The sequence below is a fragment of the Petromyzon marinus genome, chromosome 4 (assembly GCF_048934315.1).
Source record: "Petromyzon marinus isolate PM22_M1 ecotype Great Lakes invasive population chromosome 4, UKy_Petmar_22M1.pri1.0, whole genome shotgun sequence".
NCBI lineage: Eukaryota > Metazoa > Chordata > Hyperoartia > Petromyzontiformes > Petromyzontidae > Petromyzon > Petromyzon marinus.
This window is the reverse complement of record NC_133670.1, coordinates 11,696,434-11,718,744: the sequence shown is the minus strand read 5'-3', so window position 1 is coordinate 11,718,744 and position 22,311 is coordinate 11,696,434. Positions and strand designations below refer to the sequence as shown.

The following is a 22,311-nucleotide window of genomic DNA, read 5'->3' as shown; positions in this document are numbered from 1 at the left end:
TTCGAGACAAGAAGGCTCTTCTGAACAAGTCGCTCACTTTTCTGAAGAGATGCCACGATACTAAGGTAATACCGATCGCCCTTAAACTGACATCTGCTGCTGTCACTTCTCCTAATGCTAAACGGATCTTGTTCAGGGCCGACCAAGCCTTTATCTCAAAGAGAATAAGATTGCTCCGATTTTAACTAGACAATTTAGACAAGACTCTCTTGAATCACACTTAAGATTGACGAAAACATGTCTACATCTGATTGGGAACATGTAGACAAAATGACAGCCTCTTCAGCCGCCTCAATGTCAGCTAAGTTCAACCTCATCATCTTGGTTCTTTCGGTAAAGTCACGTAGAAGGGAAATAATAAAATAATAAAAATAAAATTGAATAAAATAAAATTCTCACGACGTTTCGGCCACAACACAAGTAGCCTTCCTCAGGTGAAGAAACAGAACTGTCGGAAAAGACAGCGCTCCAATTAACACTGCTAAGCTTGGCAGCGTATTTTAAGCTGGGTGGGAGGAGCAGAGCACCTTGACAAAGGAGTTTACATATCAACAGAAGAATTTAGCATTGAAGTAGCTGTGTTAAAGTGTTGGATTAGCAGGGTGATAAAGTCAGAAATTAGCATGTAACTGGGAGATTAGCATGATGTTAGTGTGAGGGATTAGCATGTAACTGGACACGGAAGTAGCTATGTTAAAGTCATAGTTTACATATAAACAGAGGCATTTAGCATATTGACGCTAAATAACTGCAACTACCCAACTATCATACAATAAACCGATGTGAAAGAACTAAATATAAACTACATCAATATAATCAATGTACTCAATATATTCTCCAATAAGCTGAGCTATTAACATAAAGTAACTGGGTATACACTACACTATACAATGAATACCATATAGTAAACTGATAAAAAACTAAAATATAAACTACATCAATATTATCAATAAACTCAATATACTCTCCAATCAGCTGAGCTACTAACAATAAGTCATTATTACAATTCTACGTCGAAAAAAGTGGCGGTTTCTTTTTTGTCAACGTTAGCACCACAGAAAGCGACGAGCTTTGTTCAGACGGACGAGTCCATCTATGCTGGGAACGGAGGAGGGGAGAGAGAGAGAAACAGCCACGATGCGCTGCTCTGTGCTGTGTTGCGTTACAATTATGCTGTAACCTAGACTACTATACATTACAATATTATACCTTCCAATCTAAACTACATTGTATAATATCGTATACACAGCCCAATGTAAGCTCTAACATTATGTATTATATTTATATGCCTCCAACTAAACTTTTTTTCTACATTACACAACTATACATCGTAATATACACTGCCATAGACAAACCCCACCATTGAATTATACAATGCGTTACTATACACTACCCTATACTTTAGACTATCAAAATATTAGACTTGTAATATTACACTATGTATTATTCTACCAACCCTACTGTATACTACACTGCTGTATATTCACTATACAATTGCGATACAATATATTGCCTTATGAATTATGTTAAACATTACACTGTTATACTATTTATTATTATACAATATGCTATAAACCATACCATTCACCGTTGTGTGAAAGGTACTAACAGGCAGTGCCAGCGAATGGCCTGCGGTCTGAAAGTCAGCGTAAAATACAATAAATCAAGAACCAAAATGGTTTATCACGTCTTTCCAATGATTACGAAGCCAGAATCCATCTTCTCGGTTGAAATTGTCTCTGCCAAGAGGTGTTCGTCCTACCGTGTTTCAAGTTTGCTTATAGTCTAAAGTATAGGGTAATGTATAGTAACGCATTGTATAATTAAATGGTGGGGTTTGTCTATGGCAGTGTATATTACGATGTATAGTCGTGTAATGTAGAAAAAAGTTTAGTTGGAGGCATATAAATATAATACATAATGTTAGAGCTTACATTGGGCTGTGTATACGATATTATACAATGTAGTTTAGATTGGAAGGTATAATATTGTAATGTATAGTAGTCTAGTTTATAGCATAGTTGTAACGCAACACAGGACAGAGCATAGATGGACTCGTCCGTCTGAACAAAGCTCTTTGCTTTCCATGGTGCTAACGTTGAGAAAAAAGAAACCGCCACTTTTTTCGACATGGAATTGTAATGTATAATGACTTATTGTTAGTAGCTCAGGTCATTGGAGAGCATATTGAGTTTATTGATAATACTGATGTAGTTTATATTCTAGTTTTTTTTAATCAGTTTACTATATGGTATTCATTATATAGTGTAGTGTATAACCAGTTACTTTATGTTAATAGCTCAGCTTATTGGAGAATATATTGAGTACATTGATTATATTGATCTAGTTTACATTCAGTTATTTCACATCGGTTTATTGTATGATAGTTGTGTAGTTGCAGTTATTTAGCGTCAATATACTAAATGCCTCTGTTGATATGTAAACTCTGACTTTAACATAGCTACTTCCGTGACCAGTTACATGCTAATCCCTCACTCTAACATCATGCTAATCTCCCAGTTACATGCTAATTACTGACTTTAACATCCTGCTAATATATCACATTTAACACAGCTACTTCAATGCTAAATTCTTCTGTTGATATGTAAACTCCTTTGTCAATGCGCTCTGCTCCTCCCACCCAGCTTAAAATACGCTGCCAAGCTTAGCAGTGTTCATTGAAGCCTTGTCTATCTGACAGTTCTGTTTCTTCACCTGAGGAAGGCTACTTGTGTTGTGGCCGAAACGTCGTGAGAATTTTATTTTATTAAGTTTCTTTTTATTATTTTATTATTTCCCTTCTACGTGATTATACCGAAAGAACCAAGAAGATTAATCCCTGCAGTCACAAAAGCTTTAAATCGAAATTGAAGTTCAACCTCTTTTCAAAGAAGAAGTAGCCAGACCAACACGTTAAAAAGTTAGACGTTGACAAGATTGTTATCAATCAGAGTAACAGTCCAATTTCCGACAGCCTAATATCGGTTCCAGCTAAAGGGTTGAATTTCGCAATCACCCCTAAACATATTCCAGTTCATGATATCATTGCCCAGGTTGACGTAGCTCTTAAGGGTTTGGGACACACTCCTCCAGACGTGGCAAGATTGGAAATCGCTGCAAACCTCAAAAACGCTGAGACACCTATTAACAACATCAGTAAGGATGAGCGCTTTCTCAATTAAAAAAGAGATGATATAGTCATCCTCCCAGCCGACAAGGGCAATGCCACTGTCATCATGGACAAAACCACATACAATAACAAATTTCAGGACCTACTTAAATCAATAGAGATCCCACCAACCGCCTGGTTACGAAAACCAACGATATCATCATTGATTCGACATCTTTAATTGAACTAACCAAGCGGTTTTCCTTAAAACCCTCTGCTGCTAGATCACCCAGATTGTATCGCTTTCTAAAAATCCAAAAAGAAGGCACACTACTTCGTCCTATCGTCTCCACCATTGACTCACCCACCTACAAACTGACTCGATTCCTGTCTGAGACCTTACAACAATTCACTGGTAATACCAACTCAGCTCTACTTAACTCAGCTCACTTGGTATAATTAATTAAGGGCATCTCCCTATCTCCAGGTGATTTGCTCGTTAGTTTCGATGTAGTATCTTTGTTTACCAAAGTTCCTATGCCTGACACCATTGCAATCATTGAATATTTGGTCCAACAAGGACTGAATGCTGATGTACCGGCCCTGGTTAGACACTGCCTCACCAACACTTACTTCACCTGGAATGGAACATTCTACAAACAAGTTGATGGTACCCCAATGGGTTATCCCTTATCTCCAGTTGTAGCCAATGTTTTCATGGAAAAAATAGATACAGATGCCATCCAGACATCCACCCTACGTCCGTCCTTGTGGAAGAGGTACGTAGATGACACATTCATCATCTGGCCACATGGCCTACCAGCTCTGAACCAATTCCCCAACCACATCAATTCCATACACGCAGCCATCAAATTCACCATGGAGGTGGAAAAGGATGGCAAATTACAATTCTTGGATGTTTTAATCGAAAATAGACCAGATGGCTCAATGGGACACTGTCTACAGGAAAGCCACCAATACGGATGCCTACCTAAAACCTGACTCCCACCACCAGCCATCCCAGAAGAATTCCCTCATCAAAACTCTACACCATAGAGCTCGTTGTATTTCTAACATCACCACCTAGCCAGTGAACTGGAACACATACACCAAGCCCTCAAGATAAATGGATATTTAGACTACACAATCCGTAAAGCTATCACCCCAACCGTTGGGAAAGAACGATGTAAGGACCCAATCAAAACCATCACCTTGCCATACGTAGCAGGGATCACCAAAAATATTTCCAAAATCATGAGCAAACACAAGATCCAGGTTCGATTTAACACAGTACATAAAATTTGTGATCTGATCCCATCTGTGAAGGATATACAATACCCCGGCATCAAATAAATAAGCTAGTTATATTGGGGAAACTAAGCGACATATCTCGAACCATGTTCGTGAACATAAGGCAGATCTGAAACATGGTAGGACCAAAACTTCAGGTACTCTGCACACTCACTGGCTATCAACAAAGATTCGTTCATGAAGCGATCCAGATATATACACAGACACAATTTCAACCGAGAAGATGGGTACAAACTGTGCACTTATTGGAAGGACGTTAATAACCAGTTTAAGTCATAAATGGCTGTGATGTTTCCATCCTACCTTCTGATGTTAGCAGTTATTTTCGACTCTCTTATTTTACATTAACAGGTTCACACTAACACAGCCGCCGTTTTCATTGACATGCTACTCTCTTACATTGACATGCTAATCTCTCTCACTTTAACATCACTAGCCCCGGCCACTTCGTTTATGATCCTTGGGCTACACTCTTTCAAACCTTTAAAAAGAGCCTGCCTCAGCAGCTTTCCCCCTCTTTTTCTCCTGATGACGATTGCCTGTGTTGTGATCGAAGCGTCGTGATATTTTTATTATTTTTCATTCACTTTATTTTCACTTTTCTTTTTATTATTTTATTGTTCTAGCTCCATGACTTTACCAAAAGACCCAAAGAATAGTAATTCCTGCAGTCACGAAAGCTTTAATTTGTTTGATTTTGGTTTACTTTGGCACGGGTAAACACCCATTGGGCAATAAAGGCACATTATCGATGGGGACCCAGTTATAGCAAAAAACTAAATAAACAATAAAAAAAGCATTGTACATGGTCAAGTTCCAAATGGCAAGGTCGGCTGGGATACAAGTGGTGGATTATTGGCGCTGCAGTTTGTGCACTGTGGGTGGTCTAGGAAATAGTTCAATGCTGGGAGGCCATGTGGCCAAATGACGAAAGTATCATCCACATATTTCTTCCCTGTGGAAGAGATATCACTTCTAGACACCCATCCATCAGATTCACCATGGAAGTGGAGAAAGATGGCAAGCAGCCATTCTTGGATGTTCTGTTTGAGAGGAGGCCTGATGGCTCTTTGGGACATTCTGTTTACAGGAAGGTCACCCACACAGATTCCTTCTTGAAACCTGATTCCCACCACCACCCGGCTCAAAAGAATTAGCTCATCAAAACATTATACCATAGGGTTCATTGCATCTCTGACCAACACCACCTGGCCAGTGAATTAAAACATGTACATCTGACCCTCAAGATGAATGGATACTCAGACCGTACTATCCGCCAAGCTGTTTCTCCCACCATACAGAAACAACCACCTGAAACTTCAATCAAAATCATCACGCTGCCATACATAGCAGGCGTTACCAAAAAGATTTCCAAAATTATAAACAAACACAAGATCCAGGTCCGGTTCAATACAGTACACAAAATCCATGATCTGATCCCATCTGTAAAGGATGTCATTCCTGACTGACAGTACCCGGTGTTTACATATTGAGTTGCACCTTCGGTGACTGCTATATCGAGAAGACAAAACGACATATTTCTGACCGAATTCGCGAGCACAAATCAGATTTGAAACACGGCAGAACGAATTCTTCTGCCGTAGCTGATCACTGTTACAACGCTGTGGGTTATCATATTGTTTTCTCCGATACCAAGGTACTCTGCAAGCCGTCTGGATACCACCAAAGATTTGTCCATGAAGCCATACAGATATATAAACATAGACATAACTTCAACCGAGAAGATAGATTCAAATTGAGCAATCATTGGAAAGATGTGATTAACCATGTTAAACCTAAACCGATTCTCTCCCCCGCCCCGCGTCCCCCCATCTGTGGCTCCGATGTTCTTCTTTAGCTTTACCTGCCTGGCTCTACCCCCCCCCCCCTCATACTGCGCCTGTCCTCCCTGGCTCCTCCCCCTCCTCTTACCCTATATAACAGTCTATCACCACAAATAGCTCTCTCTACAGTTGTTATTTTGCTGTGCCCTCTTTTTACACCTGATGAAGGAAGCTTGTGTTGCCTCCGAAACGTCGTGATTAAATTTAGTTGTTTTCATTTATTTTATTTTATTTTTTACCTACGTGACTTTACCGAAAAAAACAAAGAGTATAAAGTTAAAGCTGTGGTTATGGTAAACTATATTTATAATAGAAGAACAATATAATCCCATTCAATACATGATTCTTCCAGTGCAGAATCCCTGTTAGAATCCCATTCAAATGAATGGAGGGTTTAACAATTTTACAAAAGTTTTACATATGTAGTGGAGTACGAAGGTGCGTTGTGGAAACGGCGTGATTACATAATAACAAATACAGTACGGTTATCTTGGGTCAGCCTGTAGTGAAGGCGAATACAGTGCAGGTTATGTTGGGGCAATTAAGCTGAGTGAGCCGTGGATGGCTGTGATTGGTTGGTGCTGTTTCCAGGGCCGGAGGGGTGTCTGGAAGTCTGGCGAGAAACAGGTGACGGTCACGCGGAGAGCCGTTGGGACGCGGGTTAATTAATTGGGGGTGTAATGAGAGCGGGTATAAGAGTGGGAGTTGGAGTCAACAGCGGGGGTAGAGTTGTTGAATGGTGGAGAGCTTGGAGATGGGTTGAAGTTGGAGAGCTTGGGAGAGTTGGAGTTTGGAGAGCTTGGAGTCAACAGGGGGAATTGAAGTGTGGAGAGTTTGAGAGACAGAGTTTGGAAGACAGAGTTTGAGAGACAGAGTTTGAGAGACAGAGTTGGGAAGACAGAGTTTGAGAGACAGAGTTTGAGAGACAGAGTTTGGAAGACAGAGTTTGAGAGACAGAGTTTGAGAGACAGAGTTTGAGAGACAGAGTTTGGAAGACAGAGTGGAAGGGAGATGGAGTTAGAGACGGAGCTTGGAGAGACAGAGTTTGAGAGACAGAGTTTGGAAGACAGAGTGGAAGGGAGACAGAGTTGGAGACAGAGCTTGGAGACAGCATAGCGATGGCGAAGCTGAACAAAGACGAAGTAGTTAGCGGTGGAGAGAGCATAGCGATAGCGAAGCTGAACAAAGATGATGTAGTTAGCGGTGGAGAGAGCATAGCGATAGCGGAGCTGAAGACGAGAATAGCCCGCAGTGGAGAGAGCGTAGCGATAGCGGAGCTGGAGACAAGAATAGCCAGCAGTGGAGTGAGCATAGTGACGGTGATAGCGGTGAACAGGGATGAAGCAGTAGCAGTGGAGTGAGCATAGTGACGGTGATAGCAGTGAAGAAAGGCGAAGAAGTTAGCAGTGGGAAGAACATAGCGACGGTGATAGCGGAGAGCGGAGACGAAGAAGTTAGCGGCGGAGTAAGCGAAGTAATCGTGGGGAGTAAGCGAAGTAATCGTGGGAAGTGGAAAGACAAAGGTGGCGAGCGAGTCAGGTGAAGCACGGCGAGCGAGCCGTGGCGACCTGGATATTGTGGAATGTGGAGGACATGCTGAGAGTTGTAAATAAAGCGGTGTTCGGAGAAAGACAGAAGTTGTCCGAGTGAAATCGAACACTACACATATAAAAAATCCTGCAGGAATCGTCCCTGATGAAATCGTAGGAATGTAATATGATCGCAGGAGGGAACTCCCAGCACTAATAGGCAGATGTGCAAGAGATTTTTAAATAATGCAAATGACAGCAGCCCAGTAAAACATATGGCAGTCTGTAAACTGCATTTTATTAGCAGCTCATAGCCCAGGGGTCTACAGCCTGTGCTGCATATATTACAATTTAGTCCGAATGTCTAAATCATGCACGACTGGCTTGTACTGTAAATGCATATTTATACTTCTCTGGTTGGCACTCACATCATTTTGGGATGTTATTTCACTTCATCACAAAGAGGTTAAATGCCAATTGCACATTCATTGTGTCTCCATGTGGACACAACACTTTCTTAATCTTGCAGGTGCCATATCGGCTGTTTGAATGTGAAGGCCCCGGGGAGACAGAAAGATTTAGAATGATACTTGGGCTGCCATATTTTGGGCACAGCCTTTTTGAGCTAATGACCTCCCAGTGGCTTTCCTAAATAATGTGTGGAGCCTGGTCTGCATGTATTGCCTCAAAAGGCCTCAAATGTAAAAAATAAAATGTAACAACAAAACATCTAGCAGCAGTAAATTTGGTAAGAATTTACAGTGCAGTACGATATTTTGACTTGAGAATGGTAATTAGTATTGTCACATTTGCAACACAAATTATGCATTAGAGTTGTGTCCTGGAGGTGATACAAGTGATGTGATTTCACCGTATATTCAGATATTGTATATGGCCAGCAATTAAAAAATATATGAGTATCAGTTTTTTTTAAAGGAAACATTATTTGACATTGCCAAAAAAGCTGCAATAAAACTTACATTCGGGAATTTTTCCAATAGATATTCTGCCAGATTGTAATGCTTTACAGCAGGTCAGGATCTCTGATAGTATTATTGTCCACACAATGATGAGTTCATAGTCAAGAATTAAAGCTTTCGTGACTGCATAAATTACTCATTGTTTTTTTTTTCCGGTAAAGACATGTATGTAGGAATACCATAACATTGTATTAAAACAAATCAATCAAACGTCGTGATTGAGAGTTCATAGTCGTCGACATGTCTGAGCTCTATCTCAAAAATGACATTGGCTATTACAGTGAGGGAAAAAAAGTATTTGATCCCCTGCTAATTTTGTACGTTTGCCCACTGACAAAGAAATGATCAGCCTATAATTTTAATGGTAGGTTTATTTGAACAGTGAGAGGCAGAATAACAACAAGAAAATCCGGAAAAAAGCATTTCAAAAATGTTAAAAATTGATTGCATTTTAATGAGGGAAATAAGTATTTGACCCCTCTGCAAAACATGACTTAGTACTTGGTGGCAAAACCCTTGTTGGCAATCACAGAGGTCAGACGTTTCTTGTAGTTGGCCACCAGGTTTGCACACATCTCAGGAGGGATTGTGTCCCACTCCTCTATACAGATCTTCTCCAAGTCATTAAGGTTTCGAGGCTGACGTTTGGCAACTCGAACCTTCAGCTCCCTCCACAGATTTTCTATGGGATTAAGATCTAGAGACTGGCTAGGCCACTCCAGGACCTTAATGTGCTTCTTCTTGAGCCACTCCTTTGTTGCCTTGGCCGTGTGTTTTGGGTTATTGTCATGCTGGGATACCCATCCACGACCCATTTTCAATGCCCTGGCTGAGGGAAGGAGGTTCTCACCCAAGATTTGACGGTACATGGCCCTGTCCATCGTCCCTTTGATGCGGTGAAGTTGTCCTGTCCCCTTAGCAGAAAAACACCCCCAAAGCATAATGTTTCCATCTCCATGTTTGACGGTGGGGATGGTGTTCTTGGGGTCATAGGCAGCATTCCTCCTCCTCCTCCAAACACAGCGAGTTGAGTTGATGCCAAAGAGCTCCATTTTGGTATCATCTGACCACAACACTTTCACCCAGTTGTCCTCTGAATCATTCAGATGTTCATTGGCAAACTTCAGACGGGCATGTATATGTGCTTTCTTGAGCAGGGGGACCTTGCAGGCGGTGCAGGATTTCAGTCCTTCACGGCGTAGTGTGTTACCAATTGTTTTCGGTGACTATGCTCCCAGCTGCCCTGAGATCATTGACAAGATCCTCCCCTGTAGTTCTGGGCTGATTCCTCACCGTTCTCATGATCATTGCAACTCCACGAGGTGAGATCTTGCATGGAGCCCCAGGCCGAGGGAGATTGACAGTTATTTTGTGTTTCTTCTATTTGCGAATAATCGCACCAACTGTTGTCGCCTTCTCACCAAGCTGCTTGGCAATGGTCTTTTAGCCCATTCCAGCCTTGTGGAGGTCTACAATCTTGTCCCTGACATCCTTGGAGAGCTCTTTGGTCTTGGCCATGATGGAGAGTTTGGAATCTGATTGATTAATTGCTTCTGTGGACAGGTGTCTTTTATACAGGTAACAAGCTGAGATTAGGAGCACTCCCTTTAAGAGTGTGCTCCTAATCTCAGCACGTTACCTGCATAAAAGACACTTGGGAGCCAGAAATCTTTCTGATTCAGAGGGGGTCAAATACTTATTTCCCTCATTAAAATGCAAATCAATTTACAAGATTTTTGACATGCGTTTTTCCGGATTTTGTTGTTGTTATTCTGTCTCTCACTGTTAAAATAAACCTACCATTAAAATTGTAGACTGATCATTTCTTTGTCAGTGGGCAAACGTACAAATTCAGCAGGGGATCAAATACTTTTTTCCGTCACTGTACATGTGTAGTGAGTCCATCTGAGTCGCAGATTTCACCAACTCAACACGCAACATAACGTAACCTACACTTGGGTGTTGAATGCTCATGTTAACCACGCTATGGCAGAACTAGACACGGTTCACTATCCCGGTCCCAACCAAAAGCTGGGTCCCGGACCGCGTGGCTAGAGGCTTCTTCAACCCGACGTGGATCTTAGTCACCAATGACCCGAAAAATCCCAAGCCCCTCACGGGGCCCCCGTTATATCGGCCTGGGCTGGGGTTGGCTCCGCCCCTCGCCCCGCCCACCTTCTAGATCTCTCGAGCTCTTTCCCAAAGGCTCCCAAGAGCTCCTTTATACCACGTGACCGCCCAGCGGCCCTCGTCCACCGGTGGCCCCCCTCTAATATCATCCGGTCACGTGTTGGCAGGTCAACAAGCGTATCATGCCCCAACGTAACCCTGGCTGGCTGACACTCCCTCTCGCTCCCTCACCGGGAGCCTGCACCGCACATTGTACGTGGTGCCTCCGCGCTGACCAGCGCTCACCCAAGGCCCACTAGGGCTGGTACTACGCCCAGTAACCAGGCTGCACATAATGACAACACATTATCTTCGTAAGCCCGGCACCACACAGTGGCATTCACAGTCACTACACATGTGTCCGCTTTAGGCCTCACAGATGGATAGAAGCCAATGAAATTAAATTTGTAATGTACTTCTTGACACTGTCATGTCACCGCGATTGATACCAGCTCTTTGTGCTGTGTGATCACAGGAGAACCATTCCCCTCCAGGAACAGCTACAGTGAGTCCTCGGGGGCCGTATTGCCTGGCATTATGGTCATGTGTGTGGGGCAACTGGGTGTCTAAGGAACGATACAGCAGACATGCAAGTGAAAGGGCTCACAGCCCATGGCCAGTCGCAAAATCACAGAGCTGAACTCTTGAGAAGGTTAAAATCTAAAAGTATGAATACAGTATGCAATTCTAAAGCAATGCCTTTGGAAAAAAGCAAACACTGATGCATGGCTATGTTTGGTGATTCCCCAGTGGGTACTTACACATTACAGCCTATGTGTGGCATCCTACCACTCTGATCACATTTCCTTTTGTCGAGTACTGGATAGTTCCAGATTGGGCATCCAAAGCAATTCCATCATACTTAAGCATGTTGTCTTTATAAATTTGAAAGGCCAAGTCAGTTTGTCCTCCATTGAAATAAATAAACATTTCTCAGTGACCACGTAGCTGTCATCTGCACTGACCATGGTAAGGGTGGAACATAAAAATACACTGTGGCAATGATATAAGTTTGCGTTGCATTCATGAAATGATAAATGAGTTAAATACTTATATAGAGAGATCTTTAGATACAGCACAGTATTTTATACATTTTAATTTTGTACTACTCTAGAATATTAATGTACTATGAAGCTGCTACACAATTAGTTTCATTAATATAAATGTCTCTTTACATGCACACTGGGACATCACAGACTGTGGAGCCATCCGACTACTGAAGAAATAATGATATAGAACAAATAGTTGTGTGTGTATTGTGCTGATGTTTTAATATCCCATCTTTTGCCAAAATTGCCTCTTTGGAACCAAACATGGAATTGTCACACAGTGAGCAGCTTCACATAGTGTACAGTCCACACTGTGGCCAATTGTGGTTGTTTTCTGTGTTTACTAAAAGTGAGAAAACAATTTATCTTCTTCATTTCCCCTTTAATGGTTACAGTAAAATTGCACTTTGCCAATATTAATTTCAAGTGCCTTGGACTGTTGAAAAAGGTTTCAGCATAAACATATGTACTTGTCCACTCCCTTTTAATTGCAGTATTATAGTATGTACAGCTCCATAATAGTTGCATTATAGTTTATTCATATGTTGACATTCACAATCTTTAGCGTTGTGCTTATGCATTAAAAACATTAGCAAAATGTTGGCATTAGGATTATTTCGTTTGCCTGTGAAGTCGTGGTTGGAGCAAAGGTTAGTACGAAGGTCACTGTTAAGATTAGGTTTAATAAATATATATCGGTACATCGTAGAGAAAGGTTATTTTGTAAATTATCACCCGTGTCTGAAGAATGGCTATACTTTAGTTAGAATTACCTTAAGGGCAACGCGGAGTTTAAAGTCAAGGCTAAGTTTGTTATTAAATTTTCTCTTGTAAAAAAGATCCCCATAAATTATTAAATGCCATTCGCAGGCAAATCAGAATTTCAGCTTATTTGTACCCTTTCATCTGCTTGTGATATAATTAATCTTTAGGTTTTAATCTAATAAATGGCATCCCACTAATCATAATAAGCTGTAGTGTAAATGTATCAGAGAATATACACATTAGAGACATCATATTGACAGTAAAATAAATGGGTTGGGCAGTAGACGTCACTAGAATTAATGGTAATCAGTGGTTGAGTCTAATGATGGAGTGGCAGCGAAGGGAGGGAATGAGCCTGAGAGAACATTTACCATGGAGATGGAATGATGAAAATCTGCTCGTAGTATGTGAATGATACTGTTAGATGCAGTATAATTAACATACTGCTAGATGCAGTATAATTCACATACTGCTAGATGCAGTATAATTCAAATCACAGGACTGTGAGAGATAATAATCTTGGGGAGGCCTTCATCCAGCAGTGGATCGAGTTATGAGAACCCATTACATACAACATATTCAAATTAAGAAATTATTATTCTTATGTATGCGGTTTGATGCATCTATCATAAGCTTAAGAATTAATATCAATCAATGAATTAATGCACCATCACATCTCTAATTATGATCAATATACAATAGTGATTTTTCTCATGCTTGCTTAATTTAATTGTTTTTAACCCATATAAAGAATTTGGGCCTGATTCATGTGAAGTTTGTTTCCCCACATTTGAGCATCTAGAATTTCCGTAAAATGTATTACACCTAATTCACATTGTGTAGAATGGGTGGAGCCACATTCCACAACATATTCCATAGCCAATTCGTTGCTGGGAAAGTTCCAAGGATAATCAGAGCTGTGTGTGCTTACGTCAGGATCATCACAACACCAACTGACTGAGCTGACGAAGCAGGCTCTGGACTGTGTCATGCACAAACACGCACATTTGCTAATGTGCATGTTTCTCTTCCCTCCACTGAGATCTCCTTTTGTTAGTATTAAGCCATAGATGGCTTAGCAATGTTGTTGATAATGAAGAAGACGAGAATGACAGGTATGATGGTAATGGATTAAGATGACAATAGTCATGAAACATTCATCATTATAATGATGAAAACTATAATGGTTCGAATGTTGATAATACGTGAAGATGATTTTGATGATTAAAATGATGGTAATGATACATAAAGATAACGAATCATGATGATAACGATAGCGATAACGCTACTGCTGCAACGAATCATCCAGCAATCCCCAATTCACCAACCCCACGGCAACCCCAATACGCATGGGGATGAACCAACCCTTACTTCTAAAGTACACCCACTTAAGGCTGATTCATCCCTGAGGAGACCGAACAGGTGCCACTGATGTGTGCTGTGGCCGGTAATCAAACGTTAACCGCCACAGAGCACAAACCGTACCGCTGATTAACCCCCACGTGCACACTGGAAGATCACTGGCAATGGATTGAAAAAGGGATATTATATCACGATTTGTATTGTTAAAGATGAAAACAAATGAACAAAGAAAGTGATAAAGGCTGCTAAGACAGCCCATCTGAATTGTAGCAACGCCTAAATTGCTTGTTTAAGGACAGACAACAAAATGCTGCTTACTCTTTTGGTAATAAAAAACAATAAATCAAGAGCCCTTTTCCATCCACTGCTGTGTGAAGGCCTCCTCACGCTGTGTCAGTCATAGGGCTAATTTGACCATACTCCACCATGCTGATCGGTGCAGGTTGTTGGAAGGGGTATCCAGGAGAAGTTCAGACATTATTCGACAATGACTGGCATTAACCATGGCCAGGAATTGAGGTCATGTCACTGGGTCCATAACACAGTGCTGCCTCCCTTCTCACCTGCCACTGCCACCACCGCCTCCCAGCGACTTCTGCAAATAGCCAATAAGGCTACACAGGGAATCGTATGTTTGTGCTTATGCATGTGTAGTGATGTTAAATAGATCACTACGGCACGAAGAGCCAAGTGTCGTAGAAATGGGCGCAGAGGCTAACACACCGTGCAGTACCATTCAGCGGGCCACTAGGGGCATGGGTACTGGGTGCTTGCAGAAGGAAGCCAGATGATTCCCACCGACACAATAGGGGATAACAGCCTCCGCCAGGGCCGTAGGTAATCGCCACAGAGTCGGTCACTGGGGGAGTGTGGTGGTGGGGGCGACTGGCGGTAGGGGAGGGCATGTGAGGACGAGTCACCCCGGCACCGGGTTAAGCACGTGATGGTCCGGGGTGAGGAACGTGGGCCAAGAGTGAACGCGGGGACACGGGAAGAGTAGCTGAGAAACGTCTGGAGAGTTCCCGAAGGGGGCGTGGTTAAGGGCGGAGCCAGAGAGGGAACAGGTGCGGTGTCGCCTGGAACTGTCGCGGCCGGGGGTGGAGCTCCGATCACGTATCGGGGCTGTCTGCAGGTGAAGAGGAACTCAAGTGCTACGTCTCCGTCTTCGACATTGTGGGTCAGACAAGCACGTTGGCTGCTCTGACCCGGTTACAGCTATCCCGTATGCGAGAGGAATAGGTGTATTATGGTCCCGTGTGTCACATGAGTGAGAGATGGGTGTATTTAGTCCCGTGAGTAACCGTGTTGCGTAAATGTAAAATAAACGTTGTTGCCTCCTAAATAGTGTCTCTGAACGACTCACTGCACACGTGTGAATGAGCAGTCGTGTCGCGGTTAGTGCTCTGCACTACGAACCCAGTGACCAGAATTCAATTACTGCTCACGGCCAACACCAGTGACGAATATCTGAACCGGTCCTGGGCCTCCCCTAGGTCGACTCAGCCTCAAACTAGTCCCTGGTGGGGTGTGTAAACATTGCCACTAGCGAGACAAAGGCGGTCGGGCGTGGTGCTGACCACCCACCCCTCGTGTGCCGTGCTGGCCTTCGAAGGTTCTCACTAACAGCACGTGCCTGAACAGTGTGTTAAGTCTATACGGGGATCTTTGTCTTTATATACATTCTTGATTTGAAGCTTTCGTGACTGCAGGAATCCATACTCTTTGGTTCTTTTGGTAAAGTCACGTAGGTAGAAAATAAAATAAATCACGACGTTTCGATCGCAACACAAGTGGTCGTCCTCAGGCGGAAAAAATATAATCCAGCAGTGGAACTGCTGAACCAGCGAGAGAACTGTTACAACAAGGTTGTTATATATGTGGTGATGGGCAAACAGGCGGGGTCTGAGCTGGAAAGGAATTCCAGGTAAAGTCTTAACTGACTGTGATGTTTGCATCCTACCTGCCTATGTCAGCTGTTATTTCTGACTCTCTCTATGCCTCTCTCTTAGATCTCTCAAATGTCCTTTGGATTGCCCTCTCATGCTCACATGTCCTTTGGATTGCACTCTCATGCTCACATGCCCTTTGAATTACACTCTCATGCTCACATGTCCTTTGGATTGCACCTCTCATGCTCACATGCCTTGTGGATTGCACTCTCATGTTCACGTCCTTTGGATTGCACTCTCATGGTGCTAATCTCTCATTAACACTGCTGTTGTGCGCATATGCGGGAATGATACTCTTATGCGGCGATGGAAGCTCATTCATGCTAATCCCCCTCCCTAATCTCTCTCCCGAATCTCCCCCATTCACAAAACTGACGTGCTTACGTCCGTGGATGGAATTCCTTTCCAGCTCAGACCCTGCTTGCTTGCCCATCGCCACATATATAACAACCTTGTTGTAGCTGTTCTCTCGCTGGTTCAGCAGTTCCACTGCTGGATTATATTTTTTTCCGTCTGAGGATGACCGCTTGTGTTGCGATCGAAACGTCGTGATTTATTTTACTTTATATACATGTGGATATATTTACGTGTGCATTCATGCACGTCTTTGTATGTAAATGTGTTCATGAGTATGTGAGTGTTTTTTGTTTCTGATGGACAACAAAAATTGGAGGAGGTAAACTGGCGCTGTGAGTAAGCTGGCTGATGTGCGATCTGCCGAAAAGGTGTGGCAAACGACCCAAAGGCTAAGATCAGGCAAAGCGCCCGGCAGAGATGATCTAACAAGCGAACTGCTGAGTGTGGGTGGAGATTGTGTGCAGGACATTTTACACACCACCATTACTTCTGCCTGGATCGCAGGATGGGTTCTTCAGGATTTGAAGGATGCCTTGTTAGTGCCCCTTTAATCAATGTGGTCCCTCTTTTGAAGAAGGAAGACTGCATTAATTGTGTAATGACAGTCACGTCAGCCTGCAGTGCAAATTTACTAGTGGCCACGGAAGGTAATGGCAGGCGAGTCAGCCTACAGTATGAAGGGACTGGTTGCTATGGAAATTATCGAGAATAGGAGTGTGGTCAGGTGACGGAAGAGGACAGCGGAGTCTGCTGGTAGAGCGAGAGGTCTAGACCCAGTGAGAAGGTTCGGGAATGGAGGCGTGGCCTCGGACCGTATATAAGGGAGATGCGCGGGAGACTTGGGGCTGTTGCAGCGCGGTCTCCGCCTGTCCGAGTGTGAGCACGTGGCTCCTTACTAAAGGAACCATCTCAAGACAAGCGCGTTGAAGTCGTCATTACAATCTGCCGGCGAACATCCTGGCAAAAAACTTCAGCATCGGTTTCTAAGGACACTGCCCCATGGACCATGCACCAAATATCTGATAACTGGACAGGACGCACGGCAGTGGCTAGTGGTTTCAAAACTTGCTTTGTGTCTCTCTGAGCTTGCCACAGCCTTCATCGCATGATGGGTGTGGTGCACATAACGCCTACAATCCATAATTATGGATGCCTGGGTTGATGGCTAACGTGGAGATGTAGGAGACTTCAAACCCATTTGCCTGCATGATGGCCAGTAAACGACAGTGCAACAATGGAGAGCTGAATCTTAAAAAAAAAAAATTAAGATTCAGTGTGGCTTTCTTGGGAATACTACCTCCACTGTCATCTTCATCTTCACCATTGTTATCATTAGCAACAGAAGCAATATCAGCAAAAGCAACAAATGTCATGACAAGATTATCATCATCTGCAGAAGCATCTATTTATCATTTACATCACTATCATCAATATAACTGCTTGGCCCAAGCTATAAGTGTTATGATACTTGCATTGTCTTTGTACTGTTTGCCTTTTGGCATTTTCTGTTCTAACACTGGTGAGACAAGGCCATAAATAAGGCTGTCTCTTGTGTAGGCCAATCAGTTTCACGGACAATGCATATATATTGTCATAGCATGTTTGTTTAAAAGTGTTTTCCACAAGTATGTGTGGTTAATACAGACTTGATGCCTGGCTAAAGGTATTTATTTTGGTGTTTGAACATCTTAACACCTGTTTTATTTTAAAAAAGGATCAAACCTATTCTTATTTTTACTATCGTCATTATTATTATTATTATTATCTCAATCATTATCTGCAACATTATTTTATCATGATCATATTTGTCTTCATCATCACTGTCATCTTCATGTGAATATGATCATCAAAAACCTGCTCTATAGTTTCTGTATGAATGGAAAAATAAACTTGCGGAATGGAGGCCCCTGCACAAACCAGGCCTCCAAATCGTGATTAACTGCAATTTTGCATGGACAAAAACATTTTACGCAATTAATTAAGCTCGTTGTAATTACTGGCAAAACATCGTACTCAAATTGTAAATGTTGTGACTTTGCTCTCCAACACACCGGTGTGCTGTATTAGAAACAAATTGGCATGTTCTGTTTACGTGACAAACCTTATTAATTGGCTGCGTCGGGTGGTGGTGGGTTTAACGACACATTTATTTACACGGTCTAACCCAAAAAAAACTATTATGGATTTCCACAATTGTTGGCTTTGCCGATAAACCTTGTAGATGTTGGGCCATTGTGCAATTGTCTCATGAGTAGAAGTGGAATGGTTGGTTCCATTATTACGTAGAATCGGATGGAACAGGAATTGCCAAATGCAAATGTTTCCAATGGTATGCTGAATTGGCATTTATTCCTCCAATAACTGGTAGAATGACAGCCAGAATAACATAGCTACATGAATCAAGCCCTTGGTGTCACAGGAACAATAACACAGAAAAGGACACAAAATCCATGCTAACAAGAACAAATATTCACTCATCATTTTTGATTGTATACTTTCAATATGTAATTTCACATGTCATACCATACCAGATTCCCATTTGTGTTTAAATGTAAGTATTTTCTTATGGTCTGCGGTAGAGCATGGCATTTTGCACACGCAGACACATAATTACAATGCACAGACACATATCTCTGTGCATTGTAATTGTCTGCAGAGCACACTTATGCCACAGGATGGCTTGCAGCCTTTTTTGTAGACATCGTATGTATAGTAATAATAAAACATAAGTACATGCATAACATGAAACAACACTGCAAGGGCAATGATTAACAGCACACAACCCCTAATTGAGTGTTCATAGAAGCAGACGTTTGTTGTGAAAATAGCTCAGCCAACTGCATACTAGGCATGCCCATTCCAGCTGCTGCATCCTCGGTGAATTTGTAAACACAATGAGTTGTGTGTGTCGATGCGTGAGACTGCCGATTACTCAAATACATGCAAGTTTCCTTGCATCTTTTCGAATTACAGACCCCATCGGAGAGCACTCGTATTTACCGTTGCTCGGCTGAGGGCCAGGCGGACTTTATCCACGTCAGAGATGGGGCACCAGATCTCAGCGATGAGGCACTTCTGGGTGACATCCATGTTGCACAGGTTGAGTGTGTGGTAAATGGCCTTCATCTTGTGAACTCGCACGAGCCACGAGGGAAGGCTGCCGGCGGTTGCCTCCAGCACGCGCCGCCTGTGGCCCTCCGTCTCGCCCATGACCTGAGCAGCACACGCAGCAGTCCAGGGAGCTAGGGTTACCAGGTGTTCCGGTTTTCTCAGGATTATCCTTTTTTTGAGATGGCTGTCCTTGGACATCTGTAAGTCTTCCCGGTACGTTAAAAGTCCTGGCTTTTTTCATTTTCGCAATTGTAATAATAAATAACAGTAATATACCAATGAAGACGATGTATTTACATGTGTATATCTCCTCTTTTCTGACATGGCGATAATTTATTCTTCGCATGATATGTCCCGGTTTGTGTACCTCAGAGTTGACAACCACTACAGACGGCCTTGCTAAAATGTGCACTGGGACGAGACAAGCTGAGTGAATATGTAAGCGAGTATCCAAAAGATTCTTAATAAAAGCATGGACTTCGCTGAGAGTGGTGTACAATCACAGGTTGAAAACAATCTCACCACAGTTCATGTTACCACTGTCTTATAACTAAAAAGTATCGATCGTGATCTTGTTTTGTTCGGGCTGCCCTTTTTGCCCGGACAGTTGTAATGACACTATAAGGTGTGCTAACGATTATAAGTTATTTTCATTTATTTTATTTTACCTACGTGACTTTACCGAAAAAACCAAAGAGCATGAAGCCTTGCAGTCACGAAAGCTTCAAATCTAGAATTATATAACGACTGTTATAGTTCTTTAAATGGTTACATTGTGTTTTCAATGAAATAAAGTTAGATTTTTTTATAGTCCACAATTGCATACATTAATACATTTTAAACTTAGAAAAACCTGCTTTATTTTGGATAATGTGAGGAAACTAATTGATGTCGTATGCTGAAATCATTGATGTAATTTACATTACAATTACAAAATAAGCCCTGCGTTCCATACAAATGCGATATCATTCAAAAGCAAAACCACATGGGATGCTGCAAGGAAATATCTGGCATGTGATGTAAATTATTAAAGAAACAGGAAGAAGGGCTGAATGATAATGACATAATAAATGTCAAGAATTTTGTTGTGACAATCTTGAATAATCTGCAATTACTATAACATCGGGGACAATAAATGTCATTCGCAAAAAAAATATATAAAAAGCCAAAACATCTGTGGTTTTAGCTTTTTAAAAATTTTCTGAAACTATTTTCTGAAAAGTTTAAAACAACTATGCTCAGTCAAAAAATAAACAAAAATATTATCCGATAAATCTTGAAAATCTTGGAACTCTCATCGTGGTTAACATTATAACTTAAGGTAAATCGTCTAGATAAAGGCAAGACGATGGATTGATGGCCAGATAGCAGTAATTAAGCCGGTAAGCCCTCCTTTGGATGCCACTTTAAAATAGATTTTGGAATTTGGTACTATAATTGGTTGTCTTGATAATTAAGCTATTTTATCGTGAGAAAAGCTTGTTATAAGCATTCAAGTATAAAATAAGCATTAACCATCCACTTTATGTATGGTTTATTAGAATGTGAAAGATTAGATAAGTAAGCCAAATGTAAATTTTTAATCCAAAAAAATGGTTCGTGATATGCTTGAGACTAGTCTGACATGGGAGCAAATCTATCCATTGAATAACAGAGGGAAAAATATTCTATACATCACAACCACAATGTAAATAAAGTAACACGTAGAGTGTATATCTTTTTTCGCAAATAAACATGGACATATCTATGGGACCCTTTCACCAGTATCAAGATATTATGTATATAGCATGGAATTCAATACACATGTACAGTGAGGGAAAAAAGTATTTGATCCCCTGCTGATTTTGTACGTTTGCCGACTGACAAAGAAATGATCAGTCTAACATTTTAATGGTAGGTTTATTTGAACAGTGAGAGACAGAATAACAACAAAAAATCCAGAAAAACGCATGTCAAAAATGTTATGAATTGATTTGCATTTTAATGAGGGAAATAAGTATTTGACCCCTCTGCAAAACATGACAGTACTTGGTGGCAAAACTCTTGTTGGCAATCACAGAGGTCAGACGTTTCTTGTAGTTGGCCACCAGGTTTGCACATATCTCAGGAGAGATTTTGTCCCACTCCTCTTTGCAGATCTCCAAGTCATTAAGGTTTCGAGGCTGATGTTTGGCAACTCGAACCTTCAGCTCCCTCCACAGATTTTCTATGGGATTAAGGTCTGGAGACTGGCTAGGCCACTCCAGGACCTTAATGTGCCTCTTCTTGAGCCACTCCTTTGTTGCCTTGGTCGTGTGTTTTGGGTCATTGTCATGCTGGAATACCCATCCACGACCCATTTTCAATGCCCTGGCTGAGGGAAGGAGGTTCTCACCCAAGATTTGACGGTACATGGCCCCGTCCATCGTCCCTTTGATGCGGTGAAGTTGTCCAACAGAAAAACACCCCCAAAGCATAATGTTTCCACCTCCATGTTTGACGGTGGGGGTGGTGTTCTTGGGGTCATAGGCAGCATTCCTCCTCCTCCAAACACGGTGAATTGAGTTGATGCCAAAGAGCTCCATTTTGGTCTCATCTGACCACAACACTTTCACCCAGTTGTCCTCTGAATCATTCAGATGCTGATTGGCAAACTTCAGACGGGCATGTATATGTCCTTCCTTGAGCAGGGGGACCTTGCGGGCGCTGCAGGATTTAAGTCCTTCACGGCGTAGTGTGTTACCAATTGTTTTCTTGGTGACTATGGTCCCAGCTGCCTTGAGATCATTGACAAGAT

General features: G+C 42.0%; 1 protein-coding gene across 5 annotated transcripts in view; it reads right to left on the bottom strand.

Annotated features, from left to right (window-relative positions):
- The window catches only part of LOC116938719 (V-type proton ATPase 116 kDa subunit a 1-like), a 276,745-nt gene that overhangs the window by 150,956 nt on the left and 103,478 nt on the right, over window positions 1-22,311 (bottom strand). For all 5 annotated transcript variants that reach the window (XM_076056558.1, XM_032946244.2, XM_032946245.2 and 2 more), the window contains one exon: window positions 19,425-19,637. In XM_076056558.1, coding sequence (XP_075912673.1) covers window positions 19,425-19,637 — 213 coding nt within the window. The remainder of the gene's footprint in view (window positions 1-19,424; window positions 19,638-22,311) is intronic.